The following is a 17,374-nucleotide window of genomic DNA, read 5'->3' on the forward strand; positions in this document are numbered from 1 at the left end:
TATTGCCCGAGGGCCCCATGAGTTGTCAGTCCGCCCCTGAATATGACTTGTCTACGCCGATTCAGTCCTACAATTAGCAGTCTAAACCTAAAATGATTCTCTTTAGAATCCCCTAAAAAATACTAATTGTTTCAATTGGATATAAACCACTAAAATGTCATAGGCCTTCCCATATGGAAGAAAAATATATTTTAAAAATATTCTTCCCAAATATATTGACATATATTTGAAATGCTACAATTTTGGCCGGATTCAATATATTTCAAAATATATTTCAATAAATATATTTATATATATACTGCATGTTGAAATGCGTTTTTATTACAAAATATATGAAAAATATTTTTAAAAATATATTTTAAATATACTGTATGTCTTTAAAAATACAAATTCATTTTTGGAATGCATTGCCTCTCGGGGGATCAGGAAGGAATTTTTTTCTCCTGCAGGAGCAAATTGGATCGTGCTTTTCTGGATTTCCCATAATCTGGATCAACTGTAGGTATAGGATTATAACTTTTTTTTTTTTTTTTAATGGTTGAACTGGATGGATTTTTGTCTTTTTTCAGCCAGACTAACTATGTAACTACAGTATATGTAACTAACGGGCGGACTGACCATTTGGAAACTCAAGCACTGCCCGAGGGCCCGGGGTCAGTAGGGGGCCCCATGAGATGCCCCTGGTACTTTTTTATAGGCTTTTTTGAGTTCAGGCAAGGACACAGGGGCCCCATGATCCCCTATTGCCCGGGGGCCCCATGAGTTGTCAGCCCGCCCCTGGTTATGGGTTTAGTAACACTTTAAGAAAAGCATGGGAAGAATCTGTGATGACTAGGTGAATGCTTGTTACATTCGTCCAAACAATTTTCATACACAGACTCCTAAGCACAAGTTTAAGTTCACACCTATGCCCAGGGGCAGCCTGACCATTTGGCCACTCGGGCACTGCCCGAGAGCCCGGGGTCAGCAGGGGGCCCCATGAGATGCCCCTGGCACCTTTTTTTATAGGCTTTTTTGAGTTCAGGCAAGGACACAGGGGCCCCATGATCCCCTATTACCCGGGGGCCCCATGAGTTGTCAGTCCGCCCCCGGTAACTAAAGTTACAAAAATCCTTGTAAGACAGAATAAAAATTCAGAACAATAATGTATTGTATTGTACTTTCGGACGAAAATGTACCGATGAAATGAAAATTGTACGATCTGGTCCCTTCGAATAATTTCAGCCGAAAGCTGTGTACTAACAATCAGATTGTCCTACGATCGGTTCGAAAGCGTTTTTTTTTTCATACGGTTTTCTGATCCTGTGTACAAGGCTTAAATTCCTTCCTTTATTTAGAGGATTCTGTTCTCAGTTGGATCATCAGGAGGGTTCTGTAATCGTTGCCGGAATGAGAAACACCCAAGGACGCCCGACCTGATAGGTAAATCTGAGAATGATTTTCTCTCCACCGAATGTATGCTTTGAATGAGCCTGGTACTGTTAGTCAGTGTGAATTCTGTCCGAATTTCCTACTGCACCCTCAATAAAATAAATAAGTAATTTTGATTGTGAAAGACCTTTGCAACTCTTTCCATGAATGAACTAGGTGTTACAGATCAGTGATCATTGTCCCACACACCGTGTCACAAGTTTAATGTTCTGCTTAGCAGTTACAAGTGGCTCCAGCCCTTCCTTCCAGGCATTTCCTTCCTTCTTCTGTGTGACAGGCTGCTGGGAGGGCTGGGAGCGTATAAAGTTGGGCACAGACTTCTAGGCATGACACACACCTCTGTGTATGCGGATTTTATCTTGTTACCAGCTGGAACACTTGCACTTTTCCTGCTTTCACCCTCCGCCTAGCTGCCAGCACACTACTCATCTGCTACCCTGCGACAATAATAATGCTTCTTCTCTACGGCATTTGGGTACTGGCCACCTCAGCAGAACTGGCATTGCTGGCTTCGTTGGATGATCTCCAACAAGAGTTTGTGTGCATGGATCAAGCCTGCTACTCTATATCCTGGAGTAACAGAAAATACGCAAGAGCAAGAAGTGAATGTAAAGGTAGGCAGCAAGACCTGATGACTGTAAAAAGCTCAGAGCAAGCAGATGTAGTTTCTCTGTTCCTTTCCAAGGTGGAGATGGACAATATCAAAGTTTGGATTGGGTTGGAACCCAAAAAGGGATGCACAGATCTGAGCTTGCCTCTACGGGGCTTTACTTGGGTCACTGGTGAGAGTGACGCGAATTCTATTCTATGGAGTGATGATCAACAGAAGTGTGTTGAGTCCGGCGACCTCTGTGTCACCATGAACAACAGAGGCACCTGGGAAGAGACTGACTGCACGTTCAAATCCAATGGCCTGTTGTGTGAATCCAGTCATTCAGCATCATGTAGACCACTTATGGTACCAGATGATTACAATGTCATTTATTTTCACCCTTCCTATGGCATGGGCCTTAGTCTGAGCAACTTCTATCCTTCTGGCACTGCTGTTCACATACTCCCAAACCAGGACAATCTGCTCTGTGAAGATAATGGAGATGGACAATTGAATTGGAAGAAAGAGACCCCAGGAGCCTGGTCTTGTGGGATAGAGAATGGAGGGTGTGATTTTGAATGTACGGTCATAAATGACACCCCAGAATGTAAGTGCCCCCCAGGATCAACGCTAAAACAAGACAAAAGGTCATGCTCCTCACCTTGTAATCCCAACCTCTGTAGCCAGCATTGCGATCCAAACTCAAAACCGCCTAGTTCTCCCTGCAGTTGCACTGAAGGTTACCTTGCAGAAGATGGGAAGACCTGTTTAGATGGTGATTGTACAACCCCCAATCTCTGCGGGTACAACTGTACCAAGAGCAACGGCAGCGTCACCTGTGGCTGCAAAACTGGATTTAAAAATGTCAACTCTGACTGTGAAAGTCCTGGTGAGTGTGGTGTGAAATGCCAAGACACGGACGAATGTGAGAATACCGTGTGTGAACACACGTGTGATAATTTCCTTGGCGGCTTCAAGTGTATTTGCAATGAAGGTTTTGTCCTTAGCAAAATCAATCCCAAAAAATGCAGAAAGGTTTGTAATACATCTGACTGTGAGGCTGAATGCAATGAAAAAGGCTGCAGTTGCCTCGAAGGGTATATCCTGGATGAGGGCAAATGTGTTGATGTGGATGAGTGCTTGGAGAGTCCTTGTATGTGGTCATGCACTAATTTATATGGGTCTTATGAATGTACCTGTCCAGAGGGCTACACTGTCCACAGTGCTGAATGTGTTCCTGATGGGATGGAAGGACCAGGAGGAGACGCTACAGAGGCCACATCACCAGACTCCTTCCCTCAAGTTACCATCAGCATAGAACCAGCTATACTGCTAGGGATTTGCCTTGGAATTATATCCATTGTGACCGTCCTGATAGGTATGGTGTATTACATGTTGAGGAAGCACTACATGGATCAGCATGACTTTAACTGCAAGAATACTAACAATGAGAAGTATGTTGTACTTCAGCAGGTAAAGACGATTCCACAGTGGAGATTCTAGTGGGGACAATGTTCTGGACTCTTCATCGGGAGGACACTGATGGTGACATGATGTTTCGGAACTAATGGCAACTGTACAGTTATTGTGGCTTACTACTGATCCCACTGGCTACACCTTCCTCTCAGAGGTGGGTAACTAGTGTAACTACTGGACTTAAAGGGAAAATATAGAGTCATTTTAGTTGGCATGTACTTAGGAGTCTGTATGAAAATTGTTTGGATGAATGTAACAAGCATTCACCTAGTCATCACAGATTCTTTCCATACTTTGCTTAAAGTGTTACTAAACCCACAACAGTACAATCAGTCTGTATATGCTGTAAAGCATGCTTGTTATACTCACTGTGGAAGCTAAAGGGTTAATCATCTGCATTGTGTAAAAAGGCTGTTTGATCCTGTCTTCTAGGATCCTCCCCTTCTTCTACTGTCCTCAATCCATCTGCTGATAGTACAGAGCTCTCAAAGTCACTTTGCACATGTTCAGTTTGGTGTGTATTGCTAGAGAGTTTTTTTTTTTTCTTGAGAGGGTGCATGTGATTAGCACATGGCCCATCAGCACTGTCCAGACAGAGGGTCAGGGGTCTTGCAGCCTCATAGGACAATCAGGGGAGAATGAAAGCTCCTCCCTCAAGTTTTAACCAATGCTCTGCTGGACACTGATAGAATTCTCTGCATTGTGTAAAAAGGCAGTTTGATCCTGTCTTCTCTAATCCTCACCTTCTTCTACTGTCCCTAATCCATCTGCCGATAGAGCAGAGCCTAGAGGGCAAGCTGCACATGCTCAGTTTGGTGTGTATTGATAGACAGTTTTTTTTTCTTTGGGAGGGTGCATGTGATCAGCACAGGGTCCTGCAGCCTCATAGGACAATCAAAGGAGAATAAAAACTGCAATATACTGCTGATGGGAAAAAGGATTATATATTTACTAAAATAATTGCATTTCCTTGTTGTGTGTACTGTGTGAGACCAGATATAGTGAATGCAGGGTCCGGGGAGACCAGATATAGTGAATGCAGGGTCCGGGGAGACCAGATATAGTGAATGCAGGGTCCGGGGAGACCGGATATAGTGAATGCAGGGTCCGGGGAGACCAGATATAGTGAATTCAGGGTCCGGGGAGACCAGATATAGTGAATGCATGGTCCGGGGAGACCAGATATAGTGAATGCAGGGTCCGGAGAGAGAGGATATAGTGAATGCAGGGTCCTGAGAGACCAGATATAGTGAATGCATGGTCTGGGGAGACCAGATATAGTGAATGCAGGGTCCAGGGAGACCAGATATAGTGAATGCATGGTCCGGGGAGACCAGATATAGTGAATGCAGGGTCCGGGGACACCAGATATAGTGAATGCAGGGTCCAGGGAGACCAGATATAGTGACTGCAGGGTATGGGGAGAGCAGATATAGTGAATGCAGGGTCCGGGGAGACCAGATATAGTGAATGCAGGGTCCGGGGAGAGCGGATATAGTGAATGCAGGGTCTGGGGAGACCAGATATAGTGACTGCAGGGTATGGGGAGACCAGATATAGTGACTGCAGGGTATGGGGAGACCAGATATAGTGAATGCAGGTTCTGGGGAGACTGGATATAGTGAATGCCGGGTCCGGGGAGACCAGATATAGTGAATGCAGGGTCCGGGGAGACCAGATATAGTGAATGCAGGGTCTGGGGAGAGCAGATATAGTGAATGTAGTGTCCGGGTAGGTCAGATTTAGTGAATGCAGGGTCCGGGGAGACCAGATATAGTGAATGCAGGGTCCAGGGAGACCAGATATAATGACTGCAGGGTCCGGGGAGACCAGATATAGTGAATGCAGGGTCCGGGGAGACCAGATACAGTGAATGCAGGGTCCGGGGAGAACCTGCTGGAATAAGGAATAAGTATTACACTTTACCCCTCTATGTCTATAGTTGACAAGCATCTCAGGACCCTTTCACACTGCTCCATTGAAAAAAGTGATAAAAAAAACATATGCGTTTTTGGTGCATTTTTTATGTTTTTTTAGTGTGATTTCTGGTTGCCCGACTCCAATCTTGCAACTGTGAAACATGGACATGTGACTCAAAAAGTTCACCAAAAGTGGAACCATGGTGTGTTTTTGATGCGTTCTCTATTCATTTCAATGGGGAGGTGTGTTTTTGATGCACCACACCTGCAGCGCATGGGTGTGAAGAGTTTTATAGGATTGAGAGGGATATGTGTTTAATGCATTTTTGTTCCACTTTTTCAAGTATAACTGAAGGCTTTTTGTTTTAGTTTTGGATAGAGTGGAGAGAGATTAGAACACGTAGTAGGTTTTTTTTTTTTTATTACAATCTGTGCCCCCCTTAAAGATATTCACTCTCTATTTGTCCCTTTGTTATTGAAGGTGAAAGTAAAAGACAATCCAAAATTTTGTGCCCCAGAAAAGTAATAGAGGGTAAATCTTCCAAAGGGGACACTGGTTCTGGTGACTTGGGGGGCCCCAAGGGATTCCCTTAATTTGTAGGGATTTCCTCTCAGTTCCTATTTTAGTTATGGGACAGGAAGTGAAGGGAAATCTTCCCAGTGGTACACAGATGGAAAAAAATCTGACCCTCCCTTGCTCTATCAAAAAAAAAAAACAGGTTATAACCATCCCTTGCTCTATCCAAAAACAGAGAAAAAACGGGTTATAACCCTCCCTTGCTCTATCCAAAAAAAGAGAAAAAACGGGTTATAACCCTCCCTTGCTCTATCCAAAAAAAGAGAAAAAACGGGTTATAACCCTCCCTTGCTCTATCCAAAAAAAGAGAAAAAACGGGTTATAACCCTCCCTTGCTCTATCTAAAGAGAAAAAAAAAAACAAACAAAAAAAAAATAGGTTATAACATCTCTTACTCAATCCAAAAAAAAAGAAAAAACGGGTTATAACCATCCCTTGCTCTATCCAAAAAAAAAAAAAAGAAAAAATGGGTTATAACCATCCCTTGCTCTATCCAAAAAAAAAAAAAGAACAGGTTATAACCATCCCTTGCTCTATCCAAAAAAAAGAACAGGTCATAACCATCCCTTGCTCTATCCAAAAAAAAGAACAGGTCATAACCCTCCCTTGCTCTATCCAAAAAAAAGAAACAGGTTATAACTCTCCCTTGCTCTATCCAAAAAAAAAAAAAAAAACAGGTTTTAACCCTCCCTTGCTCTATCCAAAAAAAAAAAAAGAACAGGTTATAACCATCCCTTGCTCTATCCAAAAAAAAGAACAGGTCATAACCATCCCTTGCTCTATCCAAAAAAAAGAACAGGTCATAACCCTCCCTTGCTCTATCCAAAAAAAAGAAACAGGTTATAACTCTCCCTTGCTCTATCCAAAAAAAAAAAAAAAACAGGTTTTAACCCTCCCTTGCTCTATCCAAAAAAAAGAACAGGTCATAACCATCCCTTGCTCTATCCAAAAAAAAGAAACAGGTTATAACCCTCCCTTGCTCTATCCAAAAAAAAAAAAAAAGAACAGGTTATAACCCTCCTTTGCTCTATCCCCCCCCCCAAAAAAAAAAACAGGTTATAACTCTCCCTTGCTCTATCCAAAAAAAAAAAAAAAAAAAAACAGGTTATAACTCTCCCTTGCTCTATCCAAAAAAAAAAAAAAAAAAAAACAGGTTATAACTCTCCCTTGCTCTATCCAAAAAAAAAAAAAGAACAGGTTATAACTCTCCCTTGCTCTATCCAAAAAAAAAATAAAAAAAGGGTTATAACCATTCCTTGCTCTATCCAAAAAAAAGAAAAAACGGGTTATAACCCTCCCTTGCTCTATCCAAAAAAAAGAAAAAACGGGTTATAACCCTCCCTTGCTCTATCCAAAAAAAAAAAGGCCTATAGTTCTACTTTAAACACCAAAAGCGTGAAAGGGCCATTACCCTTGTAGTGCAGGATGGGTATCTGTAAGGCTCCATTCGCACTAGGGCGTTTCAAATTGCAGGCGGAATTGCTGCGATTCTGCCCACGATTTGAAAACGCACTGTGAAAAAGTGAAAATGCGCAAATCAAAGCATGCGCAATGTCCAAAAACAGTACTGGAAACTTTCTTGGGCGTCATGCATCCCACAATTTTGTTTGCGTGATCATGGCGCGTTTTTCGCGTGGAAAAACGTGCTGCGATCGTGGCAAAAACGCCCCAGGTTTACAAGTGCCATTGAAATGAATGGCACCTGAACACGCAAATGTGTATTTTCACAGCGTGTTTTCAGATCGCGCGCAGAATCTTGGCCATTCTACCCGCGATTCGAAACGCCCTAGTGTGACTGGAGCCTTATGGTAATCTTTTGTACTTCCCAGAGTTGGGCTGTAAACCTTTTAATGAAAAAAAAGTTTGGGCTGTACATACGCTAAGTCATTTTTTTATATGACCTTTACATTTTTACCTGTTTAATGCTGCTGTGCAACCAATCAAATATCATTTTCCTGTTTTCCACTCAGTTTAGATGTTAATGATTGGTTGCAGGGGATTACTGTACATTGTGTGTGTTTTTTATAAGCTCAGATCTTTTAGATACTGTAAAATAAATGAGTACTTTTATTTATCTGTGGAACACAGCCAATGTGAAAGGTACACAAAATGGTTTGTATTAATAAAAAAATAGCTTTTTACTATTGAAAGCAAAATAAAGATGTTTACTAATTCCAAATATTAAACATATTTTTTATTTAATGAGTTCAAGAACAATATGCAACAGGTAAGTAACATAAACTAAAGCAGTGGTCTCCAAAGTGAGGCCCGTGGGCCAGATGTGGCCCCTGGCTTGCCTTTATCCGGCCCTTGAGGCACTATGCCACCAACTGACGCCATTAGTGGGGCACTATTCTTACAACTGATACCATCAATGGGGCACTATTCCACCAACTGACACCATCAATGAGACACTATTCCACCAACTGACACCATCAATGGGGCACTATTCCTACGATTGACACCATCAATGGGGCACTATTCCACCAATTGACACCATTGATGGGGCACTATTCGATCAACTGACACCATCAATGGGGCACTATTCCACCAATTGACACCATCAATGGGGCACTATTCCTACAATTGACACCATCGATGGGGCACTATTCCACCAATTGACACCATTGATGGGGCACTATTCCTACAACTGACCCCATTGATGGGGCACTATTCCACCAACTAACACCATCAATGGGGCACTATTCCACCAACTGACACCATCAATGGGGCACTATTCCACCAACTGACACCATCAATGGGGCACTATTCCACCAACTGACACCATCAGTGGGGCACTATTCCACCAACTAACACCATCAATGGGGCACTATTCCACCAATTGACACCATCAATGGGGCACTATTCCTACAATGGACACCATCAATGGGGCACTATTCCACCAATTGACACCATTGATGGGGCACTATTCCAGCAGCTGACACCATTGATGGGGCACTATTCCACCAATTGACCCCATCAATGGGGCACTATTCCACCAATTGACCCCATCAATGGGGCACTATTCCACCAACAGACACCATCAATGGGGCACTATTCCACCAACTAACACCATCAATGTGGCACTATTCCACCAATTGACACCATCAATGGGGCACTATTCCACCAATTGACACCATCAATGGGGCACTATTCCTACAATTGACACCATCAATGGGGCACTATTCCACCAACTAACACCATCAATGGGGCACTATTCCACCAACTGAAACCATCAATGGGGCACTATTCCACCAACTGACACCATCAATGGGGCACTATTCCACCAATTGACACCATCAATGGGGCACTATTCCACCAACTGACACCATCAATGGGGCACTATTCCACCAATTGACACCATCGGTTGGGCACTATTCCACCAAGTGATGCAATTGGTGGGGCACTATTCCTACAACTGACCCCATCAATGGGGCACTATTCCACTAATTGACACCATCAATGGGGCACTATTCCACTAATTAACACCATCAATGGGGCACTATTCCACTAATTAACACCATCAATGGGGAACTATTCCACCAATTGACACTGTTGGTGGGGCACTATTCTACCCATTGATACCAACAATGGGGCAGCATTCTTTCCATTCAAACCAATGACGTGGATTGTTTATGCCCACTGATGCCAGGGAATTTTCTGCTCCCACTGGTCTCATAAAGTTTGAAGGACAGTAAACTGGCCCTTTGCTTAAAAAGTTTGGAGATCCCTGACCTAAAGTAACCAAACTAGATTCATGTTGAACTAATTTTTTTAATATAAACTAAAATGTAGCTTGCTATGGGATTTTGCGCCTTGTATATTCATTTTGCTACTTTGATGTTATTAAAGTGATTGTCAACCTTGCATTTCCTTCTGCCAATGCCCATCATAGCAAGCCGCTTGGTCGGGGGCACTCATGCAAGCTCACTCCTGAGCCAGCTCTGTGTGTCCATTGACACTAAGAGCGCAGATCAGCCCTGCCCCCACAGGCTGTGATTGACAGCATGGGTAACCATTGTCTCTGAGCCAATGAGGAAGGAGAGAGCTGAGAGTGGAACTTGCTCTTGATCATGTGACCACTGTGGCAGCCAATCAGAGCGGCTGCGTGATCGGATGATTCTTCCCGCCCCATGGGAATACAGACCTTATTAAAGGAATTCCAAGCTAGGCAAGGAGGGTTTAGTTCACCTTTTTTTAAAAATGAAAAGAAGAACTACCTCAGAACACCTTTCCCACCCCTTCGGTCCTGCATGTACCTTGTATAACCCCCATCCTCCAGTGCCCTCTCCAGCTGGTATAATGGTTCAGCACTTTAAACACAGCATAATGTGATCAACGGTAAGCACTCATTGGTCAGCACTGGCCATATGACCGCACTGACCAATGAGAATCCTTTCGATTCCTTTGCCAGTATTTAATAACTATAATAATTTATTTTACTAAAACCAAAAAAAAACACCAAAAATGTTGAAAGAAAAACTCCCATTTCTGTTTTAAAACATCAAATAAATGCCAGGAAAGTATGAACCCCCTCCAAATGGAGCCTTTTTGGAGAGGTGATAACATTTTTTGCACCTTTTCTTTTTTCTTTGGAAATGAAGAGGCATACTGGTATTGAGGGGGTTAAAACATGGAGCTTGGTAAAAGCGTATTTAATATAGTGCATATAGGTCAAACAGAGGGAGGAGAAAACACAGGGGTTAAAGTACAGGTCACCACAGTTTGTGGGAGGGAAGGGGGTGGAGATGAAAGGGTTAATGTACAAATGAACAGGATAACACATATGGAAGAAAAATATATTTGAAATATATTTAAAAAATATTCTTCTCTAATATATTGACATATATTTGAAATGCTACAATTTTGGCCATATCCAATATATTTCAAAATATATTTCAATATATATATATATATATATATATATGTATATATATATACTGCATGTTGAAATGTTAAAATTACTTTTTTATATGTTAAAAAGAATCTGAAGAATTTATTTAAAAAAAAAATATTTTTAAAAAATATATATTTTTTAAATATATTCTTAAGATTTTATTTTAACATATAAAAAAGTAATTTTAACATATATTTTTACATATATTTGTAAATGCATTCCAAAAATGTAGATTTGTATTTTTAAAGACATACAGTATATTTGAAATGTATTTTTAAAAATATGTTTCATATATTTTGTAATAAAAATTTATTTCAACATGAAGTGTGTGTGTGTGTATATATATATATATATAATTTATTTCAGGTACTTATATAGCGCCATCAATTTACGCAGCGCTTTACATATATATTGTACATTCACATCAGTCCCTAACCCTCAATGGGTGTACAATCTAAGGTCCCTAACCCACATTCATACATACACATACTAGGGACAATTTAGACAGGAGCCAATTAACTTACCAGCATGTCTTTGGAGTGTGGGAGGAAACCGGAATACCCGGAGGAAACCCACGCAGGTACAGGGAGAACATGCAAACTCCAGGCAGGTGGTGCCGTGGTTGGGATTCGAACCGGCGACCCTGGTACTGCCAGGCGGAAGTGCTATATATATATATATATATATATATATATATATACTGTATATATTTTGAAATATATTGAATATGGCCAAAATTGTAGTATTTCAAATATATGGCAATATATTTGGGAAGAATATTTTTAAAATATATTTCAAATATATTTTTCTTCCATGTCGGAAGTGAGGTAAATGGGTAATATACAGGTCATGTAGGGAGGCAAGCTGGAGATTAGATGTGTAGGAGAGAAGGGGGGATGGGGTTAAAGGGTTAAAAAACATCTGTCCTAATTTTCTGCAGCTGTGATCTATGTTTTGCTTTCAAAACTAATGAATGAATCATCCATTAGCTCCTCCAGTACACCAGTTAGTGCATGTCAACCAGGATGTCCTCAGACAGCTCAGTTCACAGACACTATGTCAGAGCCAATTAGAGTGGCTCTGTACCTTGGGTTTGCTGGATCATAGAAAAGCCAATCAAATCAATCATAGATATAAACAGTTTAGTGTTTTACATCTGGCTCACAGATGTAAACACTACACTGTTTACATCCATGATTGATGGAATTGTTTTTTTCTTTGATCCAACAATCCCAAGGTACAGAGGGGCTCTGACTGGCTCTGCACACAGTGTCTATGAGCTGATCCATCTGAGGACATCTCAGTTCACAGGCATGAACGGATGTACTAGTGGTGCTTTATTCAATGCTGTTTATAAAGAGCACTGGGTAAGAAACCACATACGGCTTTTCCATTAATAAACAGATGACGGTGGGTAAGTGGTGAAGAACATTTGAAATATTTTCCTGATGTTCTCAGAATTCTTCTCCTGAATAGGCTTGGTGAGCCTGTCAATCAACAGCTCTGGCTGAATACTGCTGCTCCCGTTCACCATGCGCTTGGTGAAGTTCTGATCACATGACGCAGATGAATTTGGAGGATAAAAGGACAAAGCTAAATGTTGAACTCCGGGATAAGTAAATATTGTCTAAATACAAGAGTCGTGTGTATTCTTCCTTGAGTCTTGGTGAGCTTTTGTATTTCTTAAATATACCTATAAATGTAGCGCTCCCTAATATCACAATATTAAATATATATATGATTCCAACTGTGATATTACACACCATAAATACAAAATTATATGTACCAAATAAAGTGACAGTGATCTAAAATCAAAAACTGGAAATGTGATTCAAAAAAATAAATATTTTGAATAATAGTCCCATCAATCAATAAATAGTCCAATAATAGTGATAAAGTGATCATAAATCATCAGTTAGTGACTTTCCGTGAATCCTCCAACCAAAGAAGATGTGCGCTCACCTCCTTCTATGCCTATAAAATAGGCTATACACGCTTGTGGTTCACAAAACCTGGAAACTGCCAGAATAGTTGCAGTATAGCAGTGTTTCTCAACTCCAGTCCTCATGGACCCCCAACAGGTCATGTTTTCAGGATTTCCATTATTTTGCACAGGTGATTTGATCAGTTTCACTGCCTTAGTAATTACCACAGCTGTTTCATCTGAGGGAAATCCTGAAAACATGACCTGTTGGGGGTCCATGAGGACTGGAGTTGAGAAACACTGCGAGTATAGGATGGATGTGAGGTCCTTCCTATGGATGATAAGGCTATCCCCTTGTATGCTGGATATCCCTGTAGGGATTAATCCCTCCTTCAGCTGTTACAGATCACTTGCTTTCCTCCTCTTTATTCGTTCCTCAGCAATAAAGAGAAAGTGGAGACATAGTGCTTTATCCTTCAAATAAAGTGTTTTATTCCCAAAATCAAGATATATTGCGGACAGCACAGTGGCTTAGTGGTTAGCACTTCTGCCTGGCAGTACTCGGGTCATTGGTTCAAATCCCAACCACGGCACCACCTGCCTGGAGTTTGCATGTTCTCCCTGTGCCTGCATGGGCTTCCTCCGGGCACTCCGGTTTCCTCCCACACTCCAAAGACATGCTGGTAGGTTAATTGGATCCTGTCTAAATTGTCCCTAGTATGTGTATGTATGAATGTGAGTTAGGGACCTTAGACTGTACATCCCTTGAGGGTTAGGGACTGATGTGAATGTACAATATATATGTAAAGTGCTGTGTAAATTGACAGCGCTATATAAGTACCTGAAATAAATAAATATATTACACTCACATTTAAAATAACATGAAAGCGCTAAGTATTAAAGCCTGTGCCGGCCGCTGAGGCATGTACTTGCCGTCTGCCGTCTGCTCTCTCTGGTGCCGAGTGACATCGTAGCCCCACCCCAGCGTTCCTTTCATTTTTTTGAGCAGTGTATTTAAATCAATGTTTTTGTGCCTGGAGTTCAGCTTTAAATATTACAGGTAAGCTTATAACATTCTATTATTATACATTATATGGGACTGGTGGTTTGATAACAAAATCTTAGTTGGACAGTAAAGGTTTGTTGTCATACATCTGTGGGAGGAACATTTATGAGTTGTGAAATTACTGATAACGCCTATCTAACATTTTACCTAGGGTGTGAATAAACCTTATATTCGTCCTTCAATTCTGAAAATCCAGTGGCAGTCTGAGATTTTCTCCTCCATATAACATTGTGATAAAAGCATAGGAATTATTATCAGATGCCGAACACACTTTAACTCCTCTAGGATTGAAATAAAGTGAGGTATTTGGAATATAAAAAACATACAACAGAGGCTACATATACTAAAAGCATATTTTGTGCCACGTCACTGTGCAATATTCATACATGTGTTTTTTGTTTTTTCAAGCTTGTTTCGTGCATTACAAAAAAAAGTCATAATATGTAAAAGTCAGCATGTCCTGTTAAGAGCCTACACAGGAGTGCCAGGGGCTCCAGCTAGGTCTAAACCACCTGACCACATGTGGAGTTCTTCATGTACCTAGTGTCTCCTATCCTTAAAAAGTGGCAGCAGACAGGGCTAGGCCATTCCTAACATGAGACCATGCCCACACTACCTACACTCCATGCTCATCTAGATGGATCCATACTTTTCTTCCACATTCTCCTAGAGCAGTGGTGGGCAACCTTTTTTTTCAACTGAGCCAAATCTCGCCAAAACCACGATTGAAATTTATTTTGAGAGCCACATTTTTAAAACTGAAAATACATCTCCCATATAGTAATTCATCCCCCATAGTAATTCATCCCCCATATAGTAATTCATCCCCCATATAGTAATTCATCCCCCATATAGTAATTCATCCCCCATAGCAATTCATCCCCCATAGCAATTCATCCCCCATAGCAATTCATCCCCCATATAGTAATTCATCCCCCCATAGTAATTCATCCCCCCATAGTAATTCATCCCCCATAGTAATTCATCCCCCATATAGTAATTCATCCCCCCATAGTAATTCATCCCCCCATAGTAATTCATCCCCCATAGTAATTCATCCCCCATATAGTAATTCATCCCCCATATAGTAATTCATCCCCCATATAGTAATTCATCTCCCATATAGTAATTCATCCCCCATATAGTAAGTCCCCCATATAGTAAGTCCCCCCCCATATAGTAAGTCCCCCCCATATAGTAAGTCCCCCCCCATATAGTAATTCATCCCCAATATAGTAAGTCCCCCCCATATAGTAAGTCCCCCCCATATAGTAAGTCCCCCATATAGTAATTCATCCCCCATATAGTAAGTCCCCCCTGTGTCAATTCACTTACCTTTGCTCCGCGCGTTCCTCTCGTCGTGCTTCCCGCGCCGTTCTGGTCTTCAGGGCGGACTGTGAGAGGAGAGGAGTTCGTCACGCTGCCCCGCCTACATCCTGACAGCTGCAGAGTCCTGACTTTTGGGGCGGCCGCCCGAGAGGAGGGAGGGGAGGGGAGGTGAGGGGAGGTGAGGGGGCGGCCGCCCGGCACACGCCCGTCCGAGAGGAGGGAGGGGAGGGAGGGGAGCGGGCGCCCGGCACACAGAAGAGCCGCATTTAAGCTTGTAAAGAGCCGCATGTGGCTCGCGAGCCGCGGCTTGCCGACCACTGTCCTAGAGGGATCCCTACTTATCTTCCCTATTCTCCTAAAGGAAGAGAGGTAGTGATCCCTCTTGCAGATTATGGAAGATAGGTTGTGGTCCCTCTTGGAGAGTATGGAAGAGAGGTAGTGATCCTTCTAGGAGAGTATGGAAGAGAGTTAGTGATCCTTGTTCTGTCCTCCTTATGTGTGAAGGTACATAGCTTGACAGACAGCTAAACCTTTCTCGGCAATGAGTTGACAAAGAAGCAACGTCCAACTTTGTCTTTATTGCAAAGATATAAGAGGTGAAACTGAGGAACAGAAAATAAGGCGCTTAGTAACACTGTCTGCCATGTGACAAAGCATATTATACATTACAGTAAGGCAATGCACATATAAACACATGTAAGACATGTAGGTTACATAAAACACAGATGCATAAGATATAGACATGTGTGTAGACGTACCGACGATGCTATTGTGAGCCTGAATGTGAGGGTTGGATCCTACCAGCAGCGTGGTTACCACAGGAATGGAGTCTGTGATGAGGAAATGGCTGCTATGAGCAGGGCTGATGATGTAATCAGAGTTCATAGGCTACAAGCTATGGAAGCTGAAATGGGTCAAACTTCTACTGTGAAAAGATGCAGTGTATACAAACAGCCACTAGATGGAGCAGTTACACAATGAACAGAGAATTACAAACTGATAAGGCATACTAATAATGCCTAATTAACAAAGAACAAATTGCTGAAGGCATGACACTCCCCGTCTGGTATCTAAAGGATACCACATTAAATCACCCCTGGAGAGAGCAACAAAACCAGTTCAGTAACGGGTCTGAGAAAGAGTTTGGGCTCCTGTTGTCTGCAGACCTTAACCTCCACTTTTCTGACTTTCCCATCTTCACTTGGGAACACCTTGGTTATCAGTCCCAAAGGCCAGTCATTTCTTCTTGACTGAGAGTCTTTGACAAGAACAACAATACCAACCTCCATGTTGGGTTTGCTGGTTTGCCATTTATTCCGGACATGTAGAGTAGAGATGTATTGTTTTCTCCATTTATCCCAGAAGGTATCTGCTACAGTTTGCACTCGTCTCCACTGACACTTGTACAAGTCTTTAGCACTAAATTCGCCAGGAGGAGCCGATGCTGTACCGACTTTTTGGGTGAGAAGAGTGGAAGGGGTGAGCAAGAAGGGATCTTCTGGATCACTGGATATTGAAGTCAAAGGTCTGGCGTTCATGATCGCCACTACTTCGGCCATGAAGGTTGAGAGGGTTTCATGGGTGAGCCTCGAAGTTCCCAGCTGTAGAAAGACAGAATCAAGGATCCGGCGAGCTATGCCAATCATACGCTCCCAAGAGCCTCCCATGTGAGACGCATGTGGGGGGTTGAATGTCCATTTACAGTCTTGGGCGGCAAGATATCTCTCTACATGGTCACTGTCAATGTTTGAGGGGATATGCAGTTCTTTGCAGGCCCCAACGAAGTTGGTACCTCTATCAGAGCGGATTAGTTTAACTGGGCCTCTGATGGAGATGAAACGTCTGAGAGCATTTATAAAGCTGGATGTGTCTAAAGACTCGATAACTTCTATATGCACAGCCCTGATACTCATGAATGTAAATATGACTGCCCAGCGTTTGCTGTTTGCCTGGCCTCCTCTAGTGTGCCGTGTGGTGACAGACCAGGGACCAAACACGTCAAGACCAACATTAGTAAAGGGAGGTTCTATACTGAGTCGGTCCGCAGGGAGGTTAGCCATCTTCTGTGACTGAAACATACCACGTAGTTTTTTGCAAGTGACACATTTGAAAATAAGACAACTCACAAGTCTTTTCGCTCCCACTACCCAAAATCCAGCTGTA

General features: G+C 42.1%; 1 protein-coding gene across 1 annotated transcript; it reads left to right on the forward strand.

Moving 5' to 3' along the window:
• The first annotated feature begins 1,769 nt into the window (after nt 1-1,769).
• Nucleotides 1,770-8,181, forward strand: THBD (thrombomodulin). Its single transcript, XM_089658850.1, has one exon. The coding sequence runs from the start codon at nt 1,883-1,885 to the stop codon at nt 3,524-3,526; it is 1,644 nt and encodes a 547-aa protein (XP_089514976.1). The 5' UTR covers nt 1,770-1,882; the 3' UTR covers nt 3,527-8,181.
• Nucleotides 8,182-17,374: the final 9,193 nt, after the last annotated feature.

The sequence above is a fragment of the Staurois parvus genome, unplaced genomic scaffold (genome assembly GCF_062004578.1).
Source record: "Staurois parvus isolate SC_StPar_1 unplaced genomic scaffold, SC_StPar_1.0 ptg001101l, whole genome shotgun sequence".
NCBI classification, from domain to species: domain Eukaryota; kingdom Metazoa; phylum Chordata; class Amphibia; order Anura; family Ranidae; genus Staurois; species Staurois parvus.

Coding starts and splice junctions, on each gene's coding strand:
- THBD (XM_089658850.1), top strand. CDS start 1,883: ATGCTTCTTCTCTACGGCATTTGGGTACTGGCCACCTCAGCAGAACTG.